This window comes from Nicotiana sylvestris, chromosome 7, assembly GCF_000393655.2.
Source record: "Nicotiana sylvestris chromosome 7, ASM39365v2, whole genome shotgun sequence".
NCBI lineage: Eukaryota > Viridiplantae > Streptophyta > Magnoliopsida > Solanales > Solanaceae > Nicotiana > Nicotiana sylvestris.
Window position 1 is genome coordinate 10370145 of NC_091063.1, and position 17853 is coordinate 10387997.

At 39.5% G+C, this 17853-nt stretch overlaps 1 protein-coding gene across 1 annotated transcript; it reads left to right on the forward strand.

Moving 5' to 3' along the window:
- The first annotated feature begins 5411 nt into the window (after positions 1-5411).
- On the forward strand, positions 5412-17140 carry LOC138872739 (uncharacterized). Its single transcript, XM_070151154.1, has 7 exons — positions 5412-5650; positions 5840-6119; positions 14701-14840; positions 15064-15077; positions 15371-15676; positions 16549-16805; positions 16907-17140. The coding sequence occupies exons 1-7, from the start codon at positions 5412-5414 to the stop codon at positions 17138-17140; spliced, it is 1470 nt and encodes a 489-aa protein (XP_070007255.1).
- The last annotated feature ends 713 nt before the right edge of the window (positions 17141-17853 follow it).

Consider the following 17853-nt stretch of genomic DNA (forward strand, 5'->3'; position numbering starts at 1 on the left):
TGCAGGGCTAAAGAAAAGGGTCATCGCCACAGAAAACAAAATGATCAAACAGGCAAAAGACTTCAGGGTTGAAAGGGAACATTGTTATACGGCCTTGGTGCAATTAGAAATAGACTTGCAACAACTTCAGGAGCATAATCATGTGGCCGACCAAACTTTGGAAGCCAGGGCCCAGCAGATCGGGCGTTTGTTACAAGAAAATGGCGTCATAAGAGAGAGAATTAGAAACATCGTCGACTACGTCGTTATGAAGTGCCAGATCTGTGAGGATATGACTCGCACTACCTTCTTCGCAGCAGTGATGACATTTGTTAAGAAGATAATGAGTGACTTGGATCGACTTCAAAGGGATCTTGCATATAGGCCCGCGGTGAGACCGAATGATGTCCCGCGGGCACCAAGAGCATTGATGTTTCATGAATTCTCATGAAGTCTGTATTTCCGTTTCGGTTAAAGTCTGTCAGTCATGTTGAGTTTGTATTTTCTTTCTGTTCTGTATTTCCTTTTGTTGGAGTATGATAGCTTATTTTCGGAGTCTGTATTTCATCTTTGCATCAGAATCTGTTAGTCTTTTGGAATTTGTTAGTTTTGAGTTTTGTAATGGAAGCATTTCTTTTTTTAGAGGTGTTTACTTGTGCACTTATCTGCTAGAACTACACACGGTCTGATTCATGCGGGACATGATACGTAGGCAATCTCTATAGGATTCGACCACCACTAAAAAGAAAAGGGGGAAATGAAAAATAAATAAAGGAGGATAGAATAAAGGAAGCTTAAAAGAAGGGGCACAATTATGAGAGGCCAGAATAACGCACGCAACCGAAGCAAATGCATGATAGAAAATGGTTAATTGCCTAGGTGCATTGCATCCCAACGTGTAATTGCATATGTGTTAAACTCTAAAAACTAACAAGTTTATTGTTTTGTAGAGAATTCAAGCAGTTAGTTTATCTAGAGGATACTGGCACATTATCATTACCAAACCAGATCAAAAGGACCAATACCAGAAATTATGTCTATCCCGGATGTCGACATAAGTGTTGAGGTAGAGGAGTTGGACGTCAGTAAAATGAAACAGGAGATGCTCAAACTTAAGCAACAGATGGCCGAGATGTATCAGGCCTTGTCTAAAGGACAATTAACCCCAACTTACCCTGATAACCCTGCTTCCACCCCACCACCGGCTCAGGCTCAGGATCATCCTGCCATCGATCCAAGCTTTCCCATTTACCAACATTACCATGGCACTACTTCTCATATGCCACAAGCTCCACTACCAAAATAAATTCCATACCCCCATCCGCCAGTCACCCATGTCTTTGTGGCATCTCCACCAGCTGCACTCCATAGATCCTTGAGTAAGCCTATGTTCCAAGCTCAGGACAACCAGTACTACCCCCCAGAGCCCACCTTCAAAGCTCCCGAAACCTACCCCTATAATCCACGTTTTGATCTCCCGAGAGAAGCTGAGAGACCAGCCAAAAATCCCGAACATGAGGAGATGTTCAGGAAAGTTAAGAGCCTAGAACAGTCATTCCGGGACATGCGAGGATTAGGAGGTCAAGTAAGTGTGGCCTACAAGAACCTATGTCTGTTTCTAAATGTGCAATTGCTGCCAGGTTTCAAGATGCCCAAGTTTGATCTATACAATGGGCACGGTGATCCAGTAGCACACTTAAGAGGTTTTTGCAGTAAGATGAGGGGAGCCGGAGGAAAAGATGAATGGTTAATGGCTTACTTCAGTCAGAGTTTGAGTGGATTAGCATTGGAATGGTACACCCGCCAAGAGCACAGAAGATGGTACACATGGGATGATCTGGCACAAGCGTTTGCTTGTTACTTCCAGTATAATCTTGAGATCATTCCAGACCGACTGTCCTTGACTAAACTAGAGAAGAAGCACAGTGAAAGCTTCAGAGAATATGGCTTCCGATGGAGGGAGCAAGCAGCAAGGGTAGATCCCCCAATGAAAGAGAGCGAGATGGTTGATTACTTTTTACAGGCTTTAGAGCCAACCTACTTTGGTCATTTGGTGTCCGCAATCGGCAAGTCTTTTAATGAGGTTGTAAAAATGGGAGGCATGGTCGAGGAGGGACTTAAGTCCAACAAGATCATGAGTTATTCAGCAATCAAGGCAACCACCCAAGCTATCCAAAACGGCACTGGGGGTGTACTTGGGAAAAAGCAGAAAGAAGATGTTGCGACAATTGAGTCCGGAGCCTGGTTCAGATCTAGAGGCCCATCACCCTACTATAACCAACCCCGACCCTACCACCAAAATTACCCCCACACTCCATATATCCCTCCACAACAATATTACCCACCGCCAGATCCCCATTTTTCCGTCCATCAGGCACAAACCTATACCCAAACCCTGGCACACGCACAATGGCGTGCGCCGGCTCCACAAAATCCATACCCAACTCCACAAAATACATATCCACCCCCAAGAGCCTACAAAAATCCCCCCCCCCAGAACGGGTTTCTGACCAAGCCAAGCCTTCAAGAATGAGAGGTTACAAAAGCAAAAGACTTTCACTCCACTGGGGGAATCGTATACCAGTCTTTTCCACAGGTTGAGGCAGTTGGGCATGCTGAATCCAATTGAGCCTAAAATGCCAAATCCCCCTCCTAGAAATCTTGACCACTCAGTGAGTTGTGAGTACTGTTTAGGGGCCCCTGGGCATAATACAGAGAAGTGTTGGAAATTGAAAACAGTTGTGCAAGAGCTTATTGATACTCATCGGATCGAGGTCCAGGCCCTAGAAGCACCAAATATCAATCATAATCCACTGCCAGCTCACCATGAGACCTATATGATTGAGTTGGTACACCAAAGAGAAGAGCCTAAGAAACCATCGCAGACGGTAATGATGATCCGTTCCAGCGAAACCATTTCAAAGGAGAAGGTAACCAGTGGGAAATCAGTGGTCCACTTGAAAGGGGTAGACAATAAGCCAGCTGTGGTAGTCGAGAAAGGGTCGTCAAGCACTGTTGCAGTGAAACTAGAGAAAGCTAAAGTGGTAGTACCAGGGGTTGCAAGTAAACCTGTTGTGGTCGTGAAGGGTGCTCGCACAGAGCCTGTTATTATAAAACCAGTAACTCAGCTTCCAGTGATCAACAACAAGGCTGTTCCTTAGAATTATGAACGGGTGACAGTGATTTACAAAGGGAAAGAAATCAAAGAAGAAGTTTGTGAAGCACAAGGTTTGACTCGCTCAGGAAGGTGTTTCACTCCCGAGGAGTTAAGAAGAGCTAAAGATAATCCAACGCCGGTAAAGAAAGCTGTAACTAAAGAAGAGGCAGAGGAATTTTTGAGGAAAATGAAAGTGCATGACTATTCTGTTGTAGAGCAGTTGAGTAAAACGCCCGCTCAGATCTCATTGCTCTCATTGCTAATCCATTTAGATAAGCACCGTCAGTCGCTGATGAAAATCTTGAATGAGGCCCATATCCCCGACAAGATCTCGGTAAACCATCTGGAAAAGATAGCCAACAAGATTTTTGAAGTAAACAGAGTCACTTTTTCCGATGATGAATTGCCCGTAGAGGGTACTGAGCATAACAAAGCCCTTTACCTTACAGTGAAATGTGAGGATTCCGTGGTTACCCGGGTATTGATTGACAATGGTTCAAGTGCGAACATCTGTCCTCTCTCCACTCTAAGCAAGATGAAAGTAGAAGATGAGAGGATCCATAAGAATAATATCTGTGTGCGGGGATTTGACAGTGGGGGCAAAGACTCCGTCGGGGACATAATGTTGGAGCTGACTATAGGTCCAGTAGAATTCACAATGGAAATCCAAATGCTGGATATAGCTGTTTCCTACAATTTGCTATTAGGGAGACCGTGGATTCACGCCACTAAAGCAGTACCATCAACACTCCATCAGATGGTCAAGTTTGAATGGGACAGACAAGAAATAGTTGTGCACGGCGAAGATAATTTTTGCGCTCACAGCAACACCATTGTTCCATTCATTGAAATGGAAGATGACAAGGGACCACAGTTTCTGACGCAATGTAGTCGAGAAAGTTCCAGAAGGGAAGTGTATCCCAAATCCAAAGATAACCGCCGCATCAGTCATGGTAGCGTATGAAATGCTGAAGAATGGTTTTGTACCAGGAAAGGGTTTGGGATCAGCTCTGCAAGGCATCATACAGCCCGTGTCTCTTCCTGAAAACTTGGGAACATTTGGTCTGGGATTCAAGCCCACAGCCGCAGACATAAAAAGAGACAGGAAATTGAAACAGAGGGCATGGGTCCTTCCAAAGCCGGTCCCATGTCTTTCCAGATCATTTGTCAAGTCCGGTACGAGGAGTCGCCCAGTAACAGCAATTCTCAGTTCTGTGATTGATCCTGACAAGGAGTTAATTGAAAGATTTGAGAAGTTGTTCGACAATGTGAACATGGTGGAAATTGGAGAAGGTTCTAGCAACGCGGAAGTGCAATTTGTCGGTCCAAAAACAAAGCTTAATAATTGGAAGGCTACTCCTCTCCCTACTCGGAATAAGTCTTGATAGTTTGCTTTGATTTTCCTTTAAGTTTGTATGGATTATTCCAGGGTTGTAATCCAGATTTCATTTTTTTTCCAGTCTGTTTGAGTGTGCAAACCTTGTTATCTTTTATCATTCAATGAAATACAATTTCCCTTTCTTCATCATTCCTGATGGTTTCCTTTTTTATTTTATTTTCTTTTCTATACAGTTCTTTTTACGCTGGTTCTAATGACATGGCATGTATAAGGAATCCTCAGCCTAGTCTTAAAAATCAATCTGATTCCGAAATATTAGTTCAAGAAGTAGATTGTGATTACGAATCAGAATACGATGATGAGGATGAAGCCTTCGAAGAGATTAGTAAGGAGTTAATTCACTTCGAAGAAAAACCTAAACCCAACCTAAATGATACAGAAGTCGTCAATTTAGGGGATATAGACAATGTCCGAGAGACTAAAATAAGTGTCCACCTCGAGCCAGAGATCCAGGAAGAGTTAATCAAAGCACTCATCGAGTACAAAGATATTTTTGCATGGTCATATGACGACATGCCGGGTTTGAGCACTAATTTAGTGGTCTTCAAATTGCCTATTGATCCAGCATTCCCTCCCGTCAAGCAAAAGTTGAGGAAATTCAAAACTAATATGAGTGTGAAGATTAAAGAAGAAATTACCAAGTAGTTGGATGCAAAGGTTATTCGGGTCACTCGATATCCTGTTTGGTTGGCTAATGGCGTGCCTGTACTGACAAAGGACGGCAAGATCAGAGTATGCGTCGATTACCGCAATCTCAACAAAGCAAGTCCGAAGGATAACTTCCCACTACCCAATATCCACATTTTGATCGATAATTGTGCCAAGCGTGAGATAGGATCTTTTGTGGATTGCTATGCCGTGTATCATCAGATTCTAATGGATGAAGAAGATGCAGAAAAGACGGCTTTTATCACGCCATTGGGGACTTATTGCTACAGGGTAATGCCATTTGGTTTGAAGAATGCCGGGGCAACTTACATGAGGGCCATGACTACCGTGTTTTATGATATGATACACAAGGAGATTGAGGTATACGTAGATGATGTGATCATAAAATCAAAGCGTCAGGCCAACCACACTGGGGATTTGAGGAAATTCTTCCAGAGGCTTCGCAGGTACAACCTCAAGCTTAACCTTGCCAAGTGTGCATTTGGTGTTCCATCCGGAAAGCTGTTGGGATTCATAGTCAGCCGGCGAGGCATCAAATTGGACCCATCAAAGATCAAAGCCATACAAGAATTGCCACCTCTGAGGAACAAGACTGAAGTGATGAGTCTATTAGGAAGGTTGAACTACATCAGCAGGTTTATTGCTCAGCTCACGACAACTTGTGAGCCTATTTTCAAGTTGCTGAAGAAGGACGCTGCGATTAAGTGGACTGATGAGTATCAAAAAGCATTCGACGAGATAAAAGGGTACTTGTCTAACTCGCATGTGCTGGTACCACCAGAACCAGGGAGACCTTTGATTCTTTACTTGACTATCCTGGAAAATTCATTTGGTTGTGTACTGGGGAAGCATGACGTCACAGGCAGGAAAGAACAAGCCATCTACTATCTTAGCAAGAAGTTCACGGCTTATGAGGTTAAGTACACTCACCTGGAAAGGATATGTTACGCCCTAACTTGGGTGGCACAGAAATTGAAACATTATTTGTCATCCTACACTACTTACCTCATTTCACGCTTGGATCCATTGAAGTATATCTTTCAAAAGCCCATCCCGACAGGAAGACTTGCGAAGTGGCAGATTTTGCTCACAGAATTTGACATCATCTATGTGACTCGGACTGCGATGAAAGCCTAAGCATTGGCCGATCATTTGGCTGAGAACCCGGTCGATGAAGAGTATGAGCCACTGAGGACTTATTTTCCCGATGAAGAGGTGATGCATATTGACGAGCTAGAACAGGCCGAAAAACTAGGTTGGAAACTTTTCTTTGATGGGGCTGCTAACATGAAAGGAGTGGGAATAGGAATCGTGCTTATTTCTGAAACAGGGCATCACTATCATGTTACAGCTCAGCTTCGTTTTCATTGTACCAACAATATGGTTGAATACGAAGCATGCATTTTGGGTTTAAGGCTAGCTGCAGACATGGATGTCCAGGAAGTCTTGGTCTTAGGAGACTCGGATCTTCTGGTACATCAAATTCAAGGAGAATGGGAAACACGCGATTTGAAGCTCATACCATACCGACAATGTTTGCCAACGATTTCAATCAGTGGAGTTTAGGCATATTCCAAGGGTCCATAATGAGGTCGTCGATGCTTTGGCTACCCTAGCGTCAATGTTGCACCATCCGGACAAAGCCTATGTCGATCCTTTGCATATTCAAGTACGAGATTAGCATGCTTACTGCAACATGATTGAAGAAGAACTTGATGGAGAACCATGGTTCTATGATCTCAAGGAGTACATCAGAATGGGGATATATCTAGTGCAAGCCACGGGGGATCAAAAGAGAACAATTAGACGGTTGGGAAGTGGATTCTTCTTAAGTGGAGGAGTTTTGTATAAAAGAACACCAGACCTTGGATTGTTAAGATGCATAGATACTAGACAAGCTACGACTGATATGTCCGAAGTACATTCAGGAGTCTGCGGACCACATATGAGCGGATATGTGCTGGCAAAGAAAATTCTCCGAGCAGGTTATTATTGGCTCACCATGGAGCGAGATTGTATCAGTTTTGTGCGCAAATGTCATCAGTGCCAGATACATGGAGATTTGATTCATTCTCCACCATCGAAATTGCACACGATGTCGGCACCATGGCCCTTCGTTGCTTGGGGCATGGATATCATTGGACCAATTGAGCCAGCAGCGTCCAATGAGCATAGATTCATTCTGGTAGCCATTGATTATTTCACCAAGTGGGTTGAGGCCAAAACTTTCAAGTCTGTAACCAAGAAAGAAGTGGTCGATTTTGTTCATTCAAATATCATCTGTCGATTTGGAATCCCAAAGGTGATCATCACGGATAATGGTGCTAATCTTAACAACAATTGATGAAAGAAGTATGTCAACAGTTTAAAATTGCACACCGCAATTTCACCCCATATCGTCCCAAGGCGAATGGAGCAGTTGAGGCAGCCAACAAAACATAAAGAAGATACTTCGGAAAATGGTAGAAGGTTCCAGGCAATGGCATGAAAAATTACCATTTGCGTTGCTAGGTTATCGCACTACTGTCCGTACTTCAGTAGGTGCAACCCCTTATTTGTTGGTATATGGAACTGAAGTAGTGATACCTGCGGAAGTTGAAATCCCGTCCTTTCGTATTGTCACTGAGGCTGAGATTGATAATGATGAGTGGATCAAAACCCGTTTAGAGCAGTTGAGCTTGATTGATGAAAAACGATTGGCAGCTGTGTGTTATGGCCAGTTGTATCAAAAGAGAATGGCAAGAGCATAAAATAAAAAGGTGCGTCCCCGAAAGTTTGAAGTGGGTCAGCAAGTGCTGAAACGCATCCTTCCACATCAGGCTGGGGCAAAAGGCAAGTTCGCCCCGAATTGGCAAGGGCCATTCATATTAACCAGAGTATTGTCCAATGGTGCTTTATGTTTAACAAATATCGAAGGAAAATGCATAGACATGACTATCAATTCTGATGCAGTAAAAAAATATTATGTATGATTTCTTTGTTATAATTGTTGATTGTTTGTATTTGGCATTATTTCGAAGATTGAAATGGCAAAGGCAATTTGTTCTACTATCTAAACACTTTACCCTTTGTTTCCCCTTTCTGAGCCTTATTTATTTCTTTCATACCCCTCTTTTGGAATCAATCACGAAAAAGAAAGAAAAAGAAAGAAAAGAAAAAGGGAAAAGAAAAGAAGTGAAAAGTATAACAACAAGGAAATTCAGGTGTGAACTACGTTTGACTTGATTCCTGTTAAGGATACGTAGGCAGTTTTACGGTTCAGTCATAGTAAAATAAAAGTCAAAAGATCCCCAAGCAAGAAACTGGGGCAGAGGTTGTATTTGTAATAAGAAATGTGATTCCAAAAGTTGTAATTTTAAACCCATGTCAAATTGTTTTGAGCCTTTGATACCCTTTCTTTCTAACCCCATCCAAAAGCCCACATTACGGTCCAAAGAAAAACCTTCCGATCAAATTTTCGATAGATGCCAAGTCGAGCAAATAGAGGTGATTCATATCAGGGTAACGCTCTGGTCTAAGCAGAGAAATCAATGAAAATGAGAGAGTCTTATTGGTGAAAACCCTCACGGGCACCATGAGGCGACGAAAGCTAAGAGAAAATAAAAATGAGGGAGTCTTATTGGTGAAAACCTTCACGGGCACCATCAGGCGACAAAGAATTGAGGAATCAACAAATGAGAGAGGTTTGTCAGTGAAAACCCTTCAGGGCACTACAAGTCGAACAAGATCCGTAAAGTTGGCGAAAAGTAAATTGGGTTGTGGAACATCTTGGAGCACAAAGTAAAACAATTGGAAAAGAGATTGGTTAAATAGACTGGGCCGATTAATCCAAAATGAATACCATGATCATTGGTGCCAGTGACTCCACTCAGATAAGTTCCTTTTTCCTATCTCCAACAGTCATCCAAATTAGGATTTTCTTCTTTATTCTTAATTCCCAAAATCATTGCATTTCATTGTTGTTAATTTTTCCAAGTTTAGCCTTGTTTCAACAAATAAGAAGGAATTTCAAAGCTTACTACCAGTTTTGAAATTGCACAAAGCAAAATGCGGCTAGAACATGCTAGAGATGATATAATGAAAAATGGGACATATGGTGTAAGCAAAAGTTAAATCGGTGGAATGGTTCAGTAATGTCGTGGGAGATATACGAGTTCAAACAGAAAGGTCAGAAATGGAGAACAACAGTTGGGGATACTGCAGTTAAGGATCAGTCAGAAAGTCAAAACAATCCTTCGACCATGTTCAAGGCAGTCGAAATGAAGCAGAGCCTAGCAAAGAGAAAACCACCCCCAGCAAGAATGCCACAACTAACCGCCACGTTTAAACTGACAAGATTTTCTTTGATTTGAAACATGGGCAAAGATGACATTTGTTTCAGGAAACACCCTGTAAGGAAGACAAGTACCATGCAGGTTTGATCGCAGAATTCTCAGGACCCTCCTGGAAAATGGGACTTAGTTTAAAATTCAAAATACACGACTGAGTAGCAAGATCTGGCATAAATGTACCCCAAAAGAATATAAGTTGGTTTCAAAATTTTCATTCTGGAGATAGAATTTAGTTAGGAGTTGTCAGGACCCTCCTGGAAAATAGGACCTAGTTTAAAATTTAAAACAGTCATGAGTAGTAAAATCTAGCATAAATGTATCCCAAGGAATAAGATGGTTTTAAAGTTCGCATGTTTAAGATATGATTCAATTAGGAGTTTCAGGACCCTCCTGGATAATGAGACCTAGCTTTGAGATCTCCATTATATAACAAGGTTTAGCATAAGTTCTTGTTGTAGGATAATATAATTTAGCCGTAGAATTGTCACTCTTAAGATAAGACTTGATTTAAGAGTTGTCAGGGCTCGCCTGGATAATGGGACGTAGTTTAAAACTGGTTTGGATAACAAGATTTAGCATAAGGCATACCCTTTAGTAGATATAATTTATCTATTAAATTATCGTTTAATTAAGAATTGTCAGGACCCTCTTGGATAATGGGGAGTAGTTTAATACCTCCTTAGATAACAAGATATAACTTAGATTTAAAATCGTCGTTTAGTTAAGAGTTGTGAGGACCCCCTGGATAATGGGACCTAGCTTTCAAATTCTTAGTAATATTTGGTGATGTGATTCAGTTTAAACTCACAGATGCGCCCAGCTACCAAACTGGGGCAGAAAATTTTCTTTTGTTTTGTCTATTTTTGTTGAAATCGGGTGTCCATCTGAAGAATAGGGAGAACAACACGGATATCAAAGATAAGAGCGTGACCAAGTACTAGCAATCAGGCATCCACCTGGAGAACAAGGAACAACAGTTGAAGTATCAGCAATCAGGCGTCCACCTGGAGACAAGGAACAACAGTTCGAGTTTTGGTAATCAGGAGCCCACCTGGAGAACAAGGGAAAACATATCAGGTTTCAAGGAAGATTGCCACAAGTATTGGTAATCAGGCGCCCACCTGGAGGAACGAGGGAGAACAAGTCAAAGAAAAGCAGTTTCAAGAAGAAGATGGACCAAGTTTCAGAAATCAGGCGTCCACCTGGAGAACAAGGAAAGACGGTTGAAATTTCAGCAGTCAGGAGCCCACATGGAGAACAAGGGAATACATTCGAGTTTTAGCAGTTATGAGCCCACCTGGAGAGCAAGGGAATACATTTCGAGTTCAGCCATCAGGAACCTACCTGGAGAACAAGAGAATACATTTCAAGTTTCAACAGTCAGGAGCCCACCTGGAGAACAAGGGAATACATTCTAGTTTTAGCAGTCAGGAGCCCACCTGGAGAGCAAGGGAATACAATTCCATTTTTGGCAATCAGGCGCCCACTTGGAGAGCAAGGGAATACAATTCAAGTTTTGGCAATCAGGCGCCCACCTGGAGAGCAAGGGAATACAATTCAAGTTTTGGCAATCAGACGCCCACCTGGAGAGCAAGGGAATACAGTTCAAGTATTGGTAATCAGGAGCCCACCTGAAGAATGAAGGGAAGCAGCAAGTCAAGTGTTGGTAATCAGGAGCCCACCTGAAGAACAAAGGGAAACAGTTCAAGTATTGGCAATCAGGAGCCCACCTGGAGAACGAAGGGAAGCAGCAAGGTTCAAAAGAGTTCAGCAATCAGGAAACCACCTGAAACACGAAGGGAAGCAGTTCAAGTTTCAAGGAAAAGCAGCGCAAGTGTTGGTAATTAGGAGCCCACCTAGAGAACGAAGGGAAGCAGCAAGGTTCAAAGGAAGACAACAATCATGAGCCCACTTGAAGAACAAAGGGAAAGCATCTCAGAATGCAATTCAAGTCAGCAACAAAGGAATCTCACTCAGAGAGTACAAGTAAGCAGGGCAGCAGAAACTGCAAGTTCAAGATATATATAAGATTCTTGTAATTCGTATATCATAGTTTAGTCTGGCTTCTTTTATTTTGTCACGGTGTAATAAGGAGTTCAGTAAGCAGAAACAGCAGCAATAGCAGCAAAATCACAGCTCTTCGGTAGTACCAACTACCAAAATTTCTTGAACTACACGCAATTTAATTCCCCTATAACCCGGGATATGTAGGCTGTCCAAAACCAAGACTCGGTTGCACCCTTTCTCTTTTCTCTTATCCTTATTTCTTCCCTTTTGAATAAAAATATGTTCAAAAATTAGTCACATGGCTCACCTTATCTTTGCTTGAAAACTCTTCATGTTTCCAAACAAAGAGGGGCAGTTGTGAGCACCTAATTTTTGATAATATTTAATTTTTTATCACTTCTTCTATGTAAATATTTTAGGGGTTTTTTAACCTACAATTTTTAGCTTTGTTACACTTTTTATTATAGGGTAAAAATACAAAATTTAAAAAGTGAATTATCACTATTAATATTATTTTATTTTTATTTTAAAATAATAAAATAATTCCGAAAAAATATTAATTTTTTTTAATTTTCAGGAGTGATATAAAAAATAAGAAAAAAGGAAGTATTGAATAAAAAAAATAAAAATAAAAGTAGGTGGCATTCTCTTTTAAAAAGTAAAATAAAGTAGAAAATTAAAAAAATAAAAGTAAAGTTTTGTGGAAATTTTAAAAAAATAAAAAGTAAAAGAAAGTTGGAATTAAAAAACAAATATAAAGGTATCTGAAAATTAAAAAAATTTAAAGTAAAAGAAAGTAGCATTTTTAAAAGAAAAGCAAAAGAAAGTGGATTGTTTTTTTAAGAAAAGTTAAATAAGTGGAATTCTCTTTTAAAAAGTAAAAAAAGTGGGATTTTAAATAAGATAAAAATAATTAAAGTTGGAATTTAAAAAATAAAAGTAAAGAAAAGTGAGATTTCCTTTTATAAAAAAGTAAAAGCAATTTGTAAGTGAGATTTCTTTTAATTAAAAAATAATAAAATAATAAAATATTTTTTTAAAGAAAATCTAAAAAATCTCAAAAATTTTGCTATAAATAGAAGAGAAAATTTGAGAAGAAAGAGAAAAAAAGAAGAGAGGGGGAGGAGAGAAATTTAGGTTGAAAATTTTCATTAAATTTTTCTTTCAATATTTCGGGCCTTGAATCTTGGGTTTGAAGAAGAGTTGATAGAGATTTTGTTGTTGCTGCAGTATTGACTCTACAACTTTCAGATTTTATTCATTTGAATTCACTCTCTTGTAGGTATGTAATTCAAGATCTTGAGTTAAAAAATATCGGAGCATCTTTATTGAAGCAGAAGCAAATTGATTTGGTTCTTTTGATAAAGTTTCTTTCGTATTTAATCTGTTCGCATGAATGATGTTTCTTTGATTGAGTGAATTGAGATTTGCAAATGTTAACGTTATTTTAGTATGTTCATGACTTTGTCTCGTTTTTTTCTTCTTTTTTTTCTTTACTTTTTTTTATTTTTCTTGGCTCATGACTTGTAACCAGCAGGTATTGTTTTGTTTACATTTAGATTTTAAGCTCATGTAGCACCATGTTCATATTTTAAAATTTAAAGAAGTGTGTGAAGTTGAACAATTTGTCAACATTAAGATGTAAAAAAAAAAGATTGCGTTAGTAGAAGGATCTTATCTTTAGTTTATGTTATTGGCTGCATATTTTCTTAAATTAACCATGTGAAGATTCAACTTCCTCTGCTTTAAAATGGTACTGTAGAAGTTATAGTGGTGATACTACAACTTTCTCTTTAGCATAGTGTTAAATAAATTAATTACTTTAAGTGTTCTTTGTTATAATCAAGTTTAAAATGCATTTTTATATGTCCATGTTTGTTTTGTTCCTTCTGGTTCATCCGAATAGTTCTCAGCATGTTTTTTTTGTGTGCTCATATGGTCATTTAAGATTCATTATTTTGTTATAAAATTTTGTTAGTTTCTTTCTAGAATTTGAATATGAAAGTCGGTTTTTTGAAGATGATATGGAGATGAACCCAAAGCTGGCACCTGTCTTTTGTTATTTTCACATAAATGTCAACTCCACCTTTCTGAATTGTAGTATGCTATAACAAAAGGCTCCAGTGATATACATGTAGCTAACTCATTTCTTTAGGCCTTTTGTACTTATCAATTTATACCACTCCATCCACAATAAAACATCAAAACTCATGGCCCTCATTTAATTAATTTTAAATCCTTAGAATTCGAGACATGCCATTTAGCGAATTTTCTATGGCCCTCGCAAAGTTGAAAAATGCGTAGTTGCTTTAGGCGCGTAATTTGAAATTATCTTCTTAAACTCGGGTGTGCATTTCATGTGACCCAAATCCAAATCCCAATAACGTTAAATAAAATGTGTCGTGGACCGCGGATGCATTTATGTGACGTGGTTCAAGACATATTTTAAATGACGTTGCAATCTTCCTAAAAAGGAATAAGAGCGGTTAATAAGTTAAAATTGAACCATAGGCTAAAACATGTATTAAAATCAGATAATAGGCCAATTATAATAGTTGAGCGACCGTGCTAGAACCACGGAACCCGGGAATGCCTAACACCTTCTCCCGGATTAACAGAATTCCTTATCCAGATTTCTGTGTTCACGGACTTTAAAACAGAGTCAATCTTTTCTTCGATTCGGGATTTGAACCGGTGACTTGGGACACCATAAAATTATCCTAAGTGGCGACTCTGAATTTGATAAATAAATAAATAATCCTGTTTCGATTGTCACTTTAATTGGAAAAAAACTCACTTATACCCTTTCCGGGGTGTAGGAAAAAAGGAGGTGTGACACATGACACTACTGTAAAACGAGTTTTGCTTTATCCGGGTAGTTCTGTGAATATCATTTTGTTGAGAGTGGTAAACAAGATGCAAGCTAATGATAAGCCGATACCCAAGGCACGCACCTTGTCTGGTTTTGACAACCCGAGCGTCGCACAATAGGGGAGATAATACTCACCACATTAGCAGAAGGAGTAGTCAAAGACACCAAATTTCAAGTGATAGAAATGGATATGGCTTACAATATAATTCTCGGCAGACTATGGATTCACAAAATGGATGTTGTTCCATCTACTTTACATCAAGTTATCAAGTTTCCTTCATAATAGGGAATAGGGAAAATCCGTGGTGACCAACAGGCTTCTCAAAGCATTAACTCTGTGGCAAATTCAAGCGCAAAAAGCGATGAAAAATTGCAATTACAGAATTTAGTTGAGGAGGCAGCAACACAAGCCTCAACTGGAGACGGGCAAATAGATGTAGACTCGAGGCCTGATACTATTCAAGAACCAAAAGAAAATGAAACATCAAAACAACAATCGAGGAACTAGAAGTTGTAGTACTATTTGTACATTGGCCGGACAAAAAAGTTTACATTGGAACCAACCTCAGCCCGGAGATGAAACGTAAGTTGATTGAATTTTTAAAGGCTAACACAGATTGTTTTGCTTGGTCACATTCAAATATGACAGGTATACTACCGAAGGTAATGACCCACAAATTAAATGAAAAGGAAGCAAGGTTCCTTCAAGAATCAGGTGATTCAAGATGAGGTGCAAAAGCTTTTAAAAATCGGGGCCATCCGCGAGGTAAAGTATCTAGATTGATTGGCTAATACTGTAGTAGTGCCCAAAAAGAATGGTAAGTGGTGAGTTTGTGTATATTATACTGATCTAAATATAGCTTGCCCTAAAGATTCTTTTTCATTACCGCATATAAATCAACTAATTGATGCTACTGCAAGACATGAATTATTAAGTTTTTTAGATGCCTATTCAGGATATAATCAGATTAAAATGGATCCTCTAGATGAAGAAAAAACTTCCCTTATCACAGACAGGGGGACTTACTGTTACAAAGTTATGCCGTTCGGCCTAAAGAATGATGGGGCCACGTACCAAAGGCTAGTGACCAAAATATTTCAAGAACATCTAAGAAAAACCATGGAGGTATATATAGATGATATGCTGGTCAAATCACAACAAGCAAGGGATCATATTCAACATCTGTCAGATACATTTCAGATTCTTCGCAAATTTAACATGAAGTTAAATCCTGAGAAATATGCATTTGGCGTGTCATCAGGTAAGTTCTTGGGATTCCTTATTTCTAACCGTGGCATTGAAGTAAATCCCACACAGATTAAAGCTATTGAGTAAATTCCGAATATACTTACGATCAAAAAAGAAGTACAGAGGTTAATAGTAAGAATAGCAGCTTTGGGAAGGTTTATTTCCAAGTCATCGGAAAAGTGCTTCAAATTTTTTTCAGCCTTAAAAAGAAAATCAATTTGAATGGTCTGAAGAATGTCAACAAGCGCTCAAAAATTTAAAAGCGTACTTGTCAAATCCACCATTTCTAGCCAAACCAAAAGATGTGGAAACTACTCATCTACCTTGTTGTTTTGGAAGTAGCAGTAAGTGCCGTATTAGTTCGCGAGGACCAAGGTAAACAATCTCCAATTTATTATGTTAGCAAGTCTTTATTGGATGTTGAGACTTGATATCCTCATTTAGAAAAACTTGCACTAGCATTAATTATGCCATCTAGGAAATTAAGGCCTTATTTTCAATGTCATCCTATCTATGTAGTAACTGCCTACCTCTTACGTAATATATTGCATAAACAAGAGTTATCAGGTAGATTATCCAATTGGGCTATAGAGCTAAGCGAATATAACATTACATATCAACCTAGAACTGCAATAAAGTCACAAGTTTTAGCAGATTTTGTGGCAGATTTTAGCCTAGGGATACAAGCAGAGGCAGAAAAAAAACTGCAGGTATTTAATGAGTTTAATCCAGGTACTTAGACCTTATTTACCGATGGTTCATAAGATGTAAAAGTAGCAAGTCTAGGCATTGTCTTGGTTCCACATGCGGGAGAAACTATACGACAAGCCATAAAATGCCATCCTATTACTAATAATGAAGCAGAATATGAAGTTGTGATTGTAGGTTTAGAATTGGCACGAGAGCTCAAAATAGAGCAGGTCATAATCAAAAGCGATTTGCAGCTCATAGTTAACCAAATGCAGGGGACTTATATAGCTAGAGAGGCAAGGATGCAACAATACCTGGAAAAGGCATGGGACTTAGTTAGACAATTCCAAACTTGGAAAGTTACGCAGATACTAAGGGAAGAGAATGCTGAGGCAAACACTTTAGCTAATCTTGCATCCGCTGCAGAAGTGACAAATGAAGAAAATGCTTCCGTAATACATTTGTTTCATTCAGTGCTTGATCAAGATAAAATGAGGTAAATTACAATAATCTAACTTGGGATTGGAGAAACGAGATTGTCAATTTTTTGCAGTATGGAATACTACCTAAATATAAGAAAAAGGCTCAGGCACTTCGCAAAAAGGCTGCTCGTTACTGTTTAGATCGAGGCAATTTATATCGAAAAATGTTCGGTGGCCCTCTAGCAAGATGTCTCGGGCCTTCTCAAACGGAATATGTGATAAAAGAAATACACGAGGGACATTGTGAAAATCACGTTGGAGAAAGATCTTTGGTAAAAACTATAATTGGAGCTGGCTATTACTAGTCAAAATGGAAGAAAAGCGGAAAATTTTGTGTCTAAATGTGACAAGTGCCAAAGATATGGTAACAACATACATCGACCAACTGATTACATCCGGTTGTTGCACCATGGTCTTTTATGAAGTGGGGGATGGATGTCGTAGGTCCACTACCACAAGCCAAAGGCAAGGTAAGATTTCTATTAGCACTCACTGACTATTTTACTAAGTGGGTAGAAGTAGGGGCCTTCATCTGGCGAAACATCAAATGTCGGTTTGGGGTTCCAAAAGAGATCGTGTGTGATAACGGCCCGCAATTCATATATGCACAAATCACAAAATTCTTCCAAAGTTGGCAAATTAAAAGGATTACCTCGACACCTTATCATCCAGTGGCCAATGGACAAGATGAATCAACAAATAAAGTTATTATCAACAACTTGAAGAAAAGACTAGAAGAATCAAAAGGCAAATGGCCAGAGGTACTATCTGGAGTCTTGTGGCTTACCAAACAACAACAAAAACAAGTACGGGAGAGACACCATTCTCACTTGTATATGGTGTTGAAGCCTTAATTTCAGTTGAAATAGGGGAGCCAAGTACGAGATATACTCAAGCTACCGAAGAGTCAAATGAAGAAGAGATGCGGGTAAATCTGGATTTGCTTGAAGAAAGGAGAGAAACTGCCTTAATAAGAATGGCAACGCAAAAATAAGTTATTGAGCGATATTACAATCGA

Excerpts from the sequence above, each read along its gene's own strand:
- LOC138872739 (XM_070151154.1), top strand. The coding sequence starts at position 5,412 with ATGGATGAAGAAGATGCAGAAAAGACGGCTTTTATCACGCCATTGGGG. Across the intron at positions 5,651-5,839 it reads TTCTTCCAGAGGCTTCGCAG|GTTTATTGCTCAGCTCACGA; the intron begins GTACAACCTCAA and ends CTACATCAGCAG. Across the intron at positions 16,806-16,906 it reads CAAATGAAGAAAATGCTTCC|TATGGAATACTACCTAAATA; the intron begins GTAATACATTTG and ends AATTTTTTGCAG.